Here is a 9725-nt window from a genome sequence, read left to right as displayed (position 1 = left end):
TGTTTCAATTACAGCCTTCGGTAACAGGTGTGAGGTCCCACGGTACTTACCTAACAGTGTCAACAAACACGTAATAACGTAGACTTTTATTAATTTTAGGTTGATAAGCTGGCACAGCAGTAGCCAATAGCAACAAGTATCGATCTTCACCCTCATCAATTATTATCTGATCACAGTGTTATCATTCGCTTTGTGTAATGCCCGTACCTAATATATCACGTATCTCTACATCATTAAACAAAGCGAGTGAGGTTCATCGTTTACACACAATTGCACACTGTGGGTCTTTACTTGTTCCACATGTAGGAGATAAGTTTATTCAGTAAGGATATTAAAAACCTGAAAGCATTTAGAGTTGAATAGCTCCAAAGATATATTTTAATCTACTTACAAGAATAATTTACATTAAAAATAATTTTCTTTGCTGTGTTATCTACTCGAAAATTAAAACTGAACTCAGCTAAGTTTCTAATTTTAAACCATTGAAACGAAAAACTAAATTCTAATCCACCTTCAATTAAATCAACCACTTGCAGGTCTTCAGTTTCTTTTTACGACTCGATCTAATTTCAAGATCTAAAACTACAAATCAAAGACTTTTATTTCAGTGCTATTAATTACAAGAATTGTAACTGAGTGAAGATTCCTGTAGTTCAATTAACATTGTTCAGTTACCGAGGATGGATCAAGTTACGTGCTACTACGAACATCTAACGGTAGTTCGATATCACTGGAACCTCTAGATATAATGATGTAATGCCTGGATATCAGTTACCTCAGAAAGACCTTCGGTTAACTGTGGAGTTGAGTGACTACTGGTTGAGCCTCGGGTTAAGTTTCTATTAGTAATTATATGACATTATTGTAAGTGCGTAACTTAAACAACATTCCAATTTAATTAGAAATCAATTTTGAGAATGTTTGTAGACAATAGTTATAAAGAGGATAAAATGTTAGTGATTATTCGGGTTGCTATCTAAACTTATTATCCGAATCCAAACATTTTTTATTGAACGCAAGTCTGAATTTCTCTGGGTATTAAAGGTTAATTTCACTTTCGGTTAAGTTTAAAGTTAGATAGAAAGGGTATGAAATCATTTCAGATTTTTTCTCAGGATACCATTTTAGAAGTAATCAGAGCAATTAAAGGGTCTTCATACAAAATTACTAGAAACTATATTGGTTCGGATTTTCGGATACGTATAATTTATCCATATCGTCAAGTTTCGTTAAACTGTCGTATATACGGAGCTCTATAAAATATCTGCTAGATTCCTTCACTCACGCAGACGAGGTCTTTCTAATGTCTAAGCGCAACGCAAGCACCTAAGACTACTTCAAAAATTAATAGCTAAACAAGTCGGTTATCTGTACAGATCATAGAATTTCACAAAAGCTGAATGATCCTTTGATCTTTTCCTTAGGAATCAGTAGGCGTTGAAGCATGCCATTGCGTGCCAACACACTTCTTGGTGTTAATGTGATCAGACAAAATGTCTCAATTATGTTCACGGATCAATGGGCTATCACATTTGATATACACCAACGTTCAACAGGCTTTAAATAAATGAATACATAATAAAGTATTAGGGAAGTTTTAACTCTGTTTAGTTTAATAAAGTGCGTGTTGTGTACTCTGAGGGTTCCGTACAACAGAAATACAAAATAATTGTAGGTATATTAATCTATCACGGTTCATTATATACTGCCTGATGACGATATGATAATAGGGTTCTATTTTTACCCTTCATAATTGGCAAGTACCTATTTAGTTCCATTATAATGATTGTAAGAGATGCGTAGTATGGCGTAGAGCGGCGTAGTACGGCGTAGAACTGCAGCGTAGTATCACGTTCTTCAGAAAAGTAAAGTATAGTGCGAAGCAGTACGTCGGTCTACAGTGTTTACCAGTTACTTAGTTATGTATTTAATGAGAACTATTCAATTAATGCAGTCATTAAATAAAGGATGCTAAGTGTCTTTCTATGGGAATTGCAGTGCCTAAGACCTGACTGCACGGATAGCCGAGTGGTAGAGGTCATTACGCCAAAAAGCACTGAACGTGTCTTGTCGCGTGCCTTATCCCTGCGTAGGCGTAGAACAATCGATCCATAAATGCTTGTCTTGAGTCTGGGTGTCCTTTTGCATGTGCCTTGAATGTTTTTGAAACGACCCGAAACAAGGATTCAAGTTATGAATGCGAGAGTTGTTTTTTAAAAGAAGAAAGGACACCTACATTTGCCTTAGTGCTGAGGGCATGGGAAATTTGCAGGTATGACTGTATAAAAAGAAAGACCACGAAGTAAATTAAAAAGGAATTAAGAACCAAATGGCTATAAACAACTTGTTAGCAAAAGCTATAAAAAGGGTAAAATATTCATGAAGCGTAGATACCTCAAGGTTAGATAGCTACTATTGTAAACTTTGCGTTGACTTGCTCTAATGAGCCGACGAGAGGGGTGTGTTTTACAGTTTTATATTCTAAATTATATGTGTTTGTCCAAGATGCGTGAAATGATTTATTGACCCGAAACAATTTGATGATATTCAGAATTAAGTGAAAACGCTGCAAGCAAATAAAAAAGAGGGTGTAGTCAGGAACAAAATGTTATGAACACAAATACACAATCAACTCTACAAATCATCAAAACACCAAAATGAAAATGATCATTGCAATAAGAAAACAGATAATCCTTACTTCCTTACAAATATTATAAATGTGAAAGTTTGAATATTTGGATGTTTGTTACTCAATCACGCAAAAACTGCTAAACGGATTTGGATAAAATTTGGCATGAATATGGCCATTGACATGGCAAAGAACGTAGGCTACCTATTAACCCGATTTTTTAAATAGTTCCCGAGGAAAAATTGAAAAGGTGTGTAAAAGCTATAAGGCCAACGCTGTAAACTGAAGTCCACGCAGACGGAGTCGCGGGCAACAACTAGTTAAAAATAAAAAGAAGCAAAATTAATAGATGCACTAAAGAATATAAATTATTTACCTAATTCTGAACAAGTTCAACAACTTGTTGCATGCATAACTCAACCAAATATAAAATGAACTACGTGGTACACAATGACTCTTAGTAAACACTAAAGATTTTTCGCAAACTAAAGTAATAAATAGTTTATAATATTAATTTTTGATTTACTTACGTTACATTTGAGGATAAAAATATAAATCTTTACATTTTTTTTTCATTTGGGTAATACCAACTTGGAGACGTGACATTTCCTATCAATGTCATTTACGATACAGCTGTGATAAAAAATAGTGGGGTTGTGTGGACGATACGTTCACTTTCAAAATAATTTTAAATTGAAATAAAATCAATATGACACCAGAGGAAACTATAGAGAGATTTAAGCTTTTAGGCTTAAACGAACAAAAGGCAAAGGAGACATTAAAAAACGCAAATGTCACGAAGTTTCTACTTGCCGCACTAAATGAGGTTAGAAATAAGAAATTCTCCTAAATTCCTGTATCAACGTAATTATAAATGAATATAACTTAAAGTGCTTATGAATAAACACGTTTTTATTGCCTCTTCAGGTGGAGATTGAAAAACTGCCGGCCGGTGCCGGTATGTTGATATACCATCTGGCAACAAAAATCAAGCCCCAAATTGCTACGAAATTGCCTTTCGTGTGTGATTACGTAGCAAAAGGAAAGCTGGATTCAACACTGCGAGTGGATGCTGCCTTAGAGTACTTGATAACACATGTGAATGAGACAAATGTGGATACAGAAGCCTTCGAGAAAGCCTGTGGGGTTGGAGTAGTTGTAACTCCTGAGCAGGTGGAACAAGTTGTAGAGAAGCATATGGCCAAGTACAAGGCAGAGTTGTTAGAAAAGAGGTACCGTTTCAACTCTGGCATGGTTATGCAGGCTGTAAGAGCAGACCTACCATGGGCTGATGGCAAAGCTATCAAAAATGAAGTTGACATTCAGGTAAGAATCCATTTCTAATTAATGGAAAAAAAGTTATAGTGTTCACATTTCCACTATTTAAAATTAAGAAAATAATTTAAAAAAATATATTATAATAGAATCCAAGTATTCATGCATATATAATTACATGGGTCAAACAGAATTATTTCATCTTGAGTGATAAATACTTTTTTTTTAATTCAGATTTTAGATCTATTGGGCCCAAAAACAGAAGCAGACTTGGCACCTCCACCCAAAGTAGAAAAGAAGCCAAAAGGTGATGCTGGCAAGAAGGGAAAGAAACCTGAAGAAAAAGGTCAGATGAAATGAATATTGGATAATGTTAAAAAATACTTAATGTACCTAAAATATTTCTGTAATATGCAAACATAGTCAAACTTAGGGTAACCTAAGTTTGACTAGCATATTACAGAAGACAGAGAGACTAGCATATTATATTTTGTAACATACAGTCTATCTATATAGTTTGCAGTGCAATAAGTGTTAAATAAATAAACAGGTTCTGCATGTGTATGTTTGCATTTCTGCTAAAATAATGTACAAAATAACAAGTCCCATTTTTTATTCCACATATCTACAGACTTTAACATTTTGCCTACACTTGTAATAATAAGAAGTAATAATAGATATTGTGCTAATGATTTTTATTATTAACTTTCAGCCTCAAAAGCAGCTGAGAAAGCAGAATCCTCAGATGATATTGGTGGAGCAACCTCCATATCAGAACTTATGAAGAAATTACCATTTCATGCTCCCGGTGAAAACTTCAAAGCTGATGGCTATGTCGTTACCATGGATACCAAACGCTTATTAGAAGAGCATCTAAAAATAACTGGTGGTAAGCTCAGGACGAGGTTTCCTCCAGAGCCTAACGGTATCTTACATATTGGGCACGCTAAAGCCATTAACATCAACTTTGGTTATGCTGCTGCCCATGAAGGTATCTGCTTTTTGAGGTATGATGACACCAACCCTGAGAAGGAAGAAGAGAAGTTCTTTGTGGGAATCAAGGATATGGTGGAGTGGTTAGGTTAGTATTTCTAATTTTGAATATTTTATTAAACAATTTTACTTTTATTTGGTATTTATGACAAAACTTTATATAATGCCTTATTCCATATACAACAGTCTGAACTTGTCTGAACAGTAAATTTTATGATAATTTTTCTTCCTTTCAGGTTACACCCCATACAAAATAACTCATTCATCAGATTACTTTGACCAACTGTATGAATGGGCCATACAGTTAATTAAGAAGGATCTAGCATATGTATGTCACCAGAAGTCTGAAGAAATTAAGGGATTTAACCCTCCTCCCTCTCCTTGGAGAAACAGGCCAGTCGAAGAAAGCTTACAGTTATTTGAGGTATTTAAATCAATATAAATACAACCTTTTTACGATACTTTGATTGCTAGAATCTTTGATATGCTTATGTTCTACAATACCTACTATATGTATATTGGCTCTGCAAGGTAATAAACGAAAGAAAAAGCAAATTTTGATCTATTACTATGACAATTTTAATTTATGCTACAGGATATGAAGAACGGTAAAATCGACGAAGGTGACGCGACGTTACGAATGAAGATTACTCTTGAAGAAGGCAAACAGGACCCCGTTGCTTACAGAATTCGGTTCAAACCCCACCACCGGACAGGCAGCAAGTGGTGCATCTACCCCACTTACGACTATACCCACTGCCTGTGTGACAGTATAGAACATATCACGCATTCACTATGTACTAAGGAGTTCCAGTCTAGGAGGTCAGTATTCACATTTCACCTAGAAAGTTCGGGGCTTTGCCTTTCATTCCTTAATTACAGCCTCTCAAAAGCCATCACCTAGGTATTGAAAAGATGAGCTGGATTGCCCTCAATAAGCTAGTTACAAAACAGAAATAAAAATATATATTTGCACTGCGGTTCAAGATTGGTTTTAGAATTTAAATAGCTAAACAAGCATGTCTCAACTGATTGTTTAATTCAAATAGGCTCAAGGACACTTCGGCATTGTAACATCGATCTTTATTTTTAATATTTGTTGTTATAAAGGGAAGAGTTATACATAATCTGTGACAGCTTTAACTGTGTAGCTATTGCAGTAGATAATGAGACCTCAGTTAACAATAGGTTTACGTATTCATGCTTCGGTTACGAAACCCAAAAAATTCAGAACAAAACAAGAGTTTTATTTCAGTTTATTGCAGTAATTATTTATTTAATTGCAGGTCTTCATACTACTGGCTTTGTAATGCTCTCGGTATCTATTGTCCTGTACAATGGGAGTATGGGCGTCTGAATGTTAACTATACTGTTGTATCAAAGAGGAAAATAGCAAAACTTATTGATGAAGGAATTGTTAATGGTAAGCTTTTGGTATTATTCAGCAAGTCTTGTCGTAAAAAGCTTTTAAAACACTTTCTCGGAATTTAAATGAGATTCCATATTATCTAATAACCATTCCATGATATATATTTATTTATACCAATAGGTGTCATATTTGAAAAAATAATTTTGAATTTGTTCGGAATCTATCTAAAATTAATATCATCAATAGAAATGTTATTTTTTGCGATTCATGGTATATATTGTATGTGTACATTATGATCTTAAACGATATCTGATTTGACGTTAGCATCTTGATATTAATAGTAGGTTTAATATATTGATCGAACATAACATTGTGCGTTGTAGACTGGGACGACCCCCGGCTGTACACGCTGACGGCGCTGCGGCGGCGCGGGGTGCCGGCGGGCGCCGTGAACGCGTTCTGCGCGGCGCTGGGCGTCACGGGCGCCGTGGGGGCCGTGGACCCCGCCATGCTGGACGCCGCCGTCAGGGACCTGCTCAACACTACCGCGCCACGGTATGTACGCCGAATAGTTGAATTGCTATGCGTTGCCTTACAGCGACCAATTGATGTGATTAGTTGTTCCACCAAACAACGATATTCTTGTTTCTATGTTAGGTTAAATTGAGCAACTATCTAGAACCCGGAAAACGAGATACGTAGGTAAAAAATTGATAAGATTAAATTATAAGGTTAAGTTCTTCACCGACATCAAGTTATTGATATGTTCAGTTTAAAAAAGTAACATATTATTATAAAGTACTTTGTTTTGATGTGATGATAGCAAACTTCGCTTTCAAGCCTACAAGCATGTTTTTATTAGTGCAAAGTATTGTACGGTTAAAGTTGCATATAAGAAAAAGCAACTATGATTTTAAAAGCCTAACGAATTGCATGCAAATAAACTTTTATGTAAATGTATGACACAGACCCAATGAAGGTTGTGTTGCATTATCCTGTCAGCGGATAACGTTATCTTTACATGTGTATGTAACGTGTCACGCAATTTAATGTCACGGTCGCGCTCATAATTGCACAACAATGTACAAATTGGTGCTACGGTAACTGTAAAAAGTGTCCATGAAGTTTGTTAACCCACTTAGAAAAAGAAATGCCTATCTAAGTGTGACCGTGTACATAGAGTCATTACTGTAACATTTTACAAGTGCTTGGAAAATGGACTACTTGAACTAAAAACTATTGATTTTGATTTTCCACATTGTAGCTTTTAAACAAATACATCCATTTTTGAGGGCCAATGACTGTGTGTTGTTCTCATTTTATATTATTCTAAAACATGAATTTCTAAAAGAAAGTTTTTTTTTTCCCTCAGAGTTATGGTGACATTAGAACCTTTGAAGATCAAAATAACGAACTTCCCTAGCGACAAGCCTGTACAAGTGACTGTCCCAGATTTCCCCAATGAGCCTGAAAAGGGATCCCATACAGTAATACTTAGCAATGTCCTTTACATAGAAGCAACGGACTTTAAGGAAGAACCGGAGAAGGGATACCGACGCTTAACACCTAAGCAAACAGTTGGGTTGCGACATGCAGGCTATGTTATCAAGGTAACTATATTTATGTTAGTACAGTGAGCAATAAATATCCATATTTATGAGGCACCGGAAGGAATGTATCAAAATCATCCTTGATTAGCCCATTCCTGGGTTATGACCTAGGACCATTTTTTTCGAATTCAGCGCCTTGCTTGTTTGCCTTTTATATCGTCTCTTCAACGCATCGGTCTAAAAAGTTTGTATTTGAAGTTGAGATAAGTAGTATCAAAATTCTAATTAAACAGCAGTATGCACATCGACTCTCGTTGCTCTCCATACATATCACTTGCGTGTTTTGTAGTCAGCATAAAGGAATAACATTCGTTGATGGCAGGCCTCACGCTTCTTATTAATTTGTATAAATAATTCATTATGACATTTATTTATTATTTATCAGGTATCCAAAGTAATCAAAGATGCCGCTGGCAAGGTAACCGAAGTGGAATGCACGGCAGAGCCGGCTGAATCTGCTGGGAAACCGAAGGCCTTCATACATTGGGTCTCCGAACCCGTCACTGTTGAAGTTAGATTATATGAACCTTTGTAAGTTGACCGTATATTTATGATATTTATTTACTGTATTAACTTAACAGATATTAACGCATATACATGATGAGTTTAGAACAATTTATGCAGTTCCTCCTGTCTTAACTATAATTTTCCAGTACACGAAAAGTTTCAATGCCTCGAATAGATTAGCCTCTTTTAGTTAAACAAACAGCAGAACAAATTTACTCTCAACATGAATCTAGTGTATTACTTTTAATCTTATAAATATATAAATGAATTGCCGTTCGTAAGTCTCGCTAAAACTAAAACTAGTCTTGAAATATTTGTGAGAGTCCAGGGAAAGGTCTCAAAATATCGAAAAATTGTCTGATCTGAAATCTAATTCAATATCATCTGTTTAGGTTCAAACATAAAAACCCAGAGGATGCCAACGAGGTGCCCGCCGGGTTCCTGTCGGACTGCCGCGAGGACACGTTGAAGGTGGTGGAGGCTTACGCCGACGCCTCCATCAAAACTGCGAAAGTGTATGACAAGTTCCAGTTTGAGAGAATCGGTTTCTTCTCCGTGGACCCAGATACAACCAAGACACACGTAAGATTCGACGTTTTTTTATGAATTAGTAAATTATTTAAAAAAAATTAAAAAGGCAGAAAATGATGGTCGAATAATCGTCAATTGATCATAGACTACTAGAAATAAGTATAAACACATAAATATTCTGATACTAGCCAATAAATTAGCAGATAATCTGGACCTGAACGCATTTATATTTATAAAACGTATTTAATTTTCCGGATCGTTCTTTGGTTAAAATTTTGTTTGGTGAGATTTTCGTAATAAGAAACTAATCTTTTGGGTTCGGCGCCATGAGCCATTTCTTTATTAACTATGCAAAACTCCTTAAAATAATAAACATTTTACTCATGCGGCTAACCATGAAATTACTTCGGTATATTAAATTCTAAATTAATATTGCCATGTACCATCGAATACACAGACATCCTTATTGTTTAAAACAACTGGCAACCCTAAATGACGGAAACGAGTTGCAAATCAAAAACGACTTTTTAAGTGACAATTTTGTGAGTTAGTTTTGATATTACCTTGTAGTTAGAATTATAAATTAATAATTTGAATTTATTATGATGTAACTAGTAATAAATTATTCAATATTTAAATGTTTATTTTTGCAGATGGTCTTCAACAGAACTGTATCGCTGAAAGAAGACACAGGAAAATAAACGCTTTTGTTATGACATTTTTAATTGTATACATTTTTTAATAAAAACATATTTATTCATAAAACGTATTTTTCTTCCCCTGATGTTTTCCCTGTACTTTTTGCTCTATC

At 35.2% G+C, this 9725-nt stretch overlaps 1 protein-coding gene across 1 annotated transcript; it reads left to right on the top strand.

Moving 5' to 3' along the window:
* The first annotated feature begins 3239 nt into the window (after positions 1-3239).
* LOC113508384 (probable glutamine--tRNA ligase) lies at positions 3240-9679 on the top strand. The gene is made up of 12 exons (XM_026891385.1): positions 3240-3455; positions 3557-3955; positions 4139-4250; positions 4617-4985; positions 5134-5321; positions 5493-5719; positions 6184-6320; positions 6650-6821; positions 7639-7876; positions 8262-8407; positions 8776-8965; positions 9568-9679. The coding sequence occupies exons 1-12, from the start codon at positions 3339-3341 to the stop codon at positions 9613-9615; spliced, it is 2343 nt and encodes a 780-aa protein (XP_026747186.1). The 5' UTR covers positions 3240-3338; the 3' UTR covers positions 9616-9679.
* The last annotated feature ends 46 nt before the right edge of the window (positions 9680-9725 follow it).

Source organism: Trichoplusia ni, chromosome 2, assembly GCF_003590095.1.
Source record: "Trichoplusia ni isolate ovarian cell line Hi5 chromosome 2, tn1, whole genome shotgun sequence".
Lineage (NCBI taxonomy): Eukaryota > Metazoa > Arthropoda > Insecta > Lepidoptera > Noctuidae > Trichoplusia > Trichoplusia ni.
This window is presented reverse-complemented; position numbering and strand designations above follow the sequence as displayed.

Bases quoted from the DNA above. Each gene is read 5' to 3' on its own strand.
- LOC113508384 (XM_026891385.1), top strand. From the start codon at position 3,339: ATGACACCAGAGGAAACTATAGAGAGATTTAAGCTTTTAGGCTTAAAC. The intron at 6,822-7,638 runs GTATGTACGCCG...TTTTTCCCTCAG, and splicing joins CTCAACACTACCGCGCCACG to AGTTATGGTGACATTAGAAC. The intron at 8,966-9,567 runs GTAAGATTCGAC...TTATTTTTGCAG, and splicing joins CAGATACAACCAAGACACAC to ATGGTCTTCAACAGAACTGT.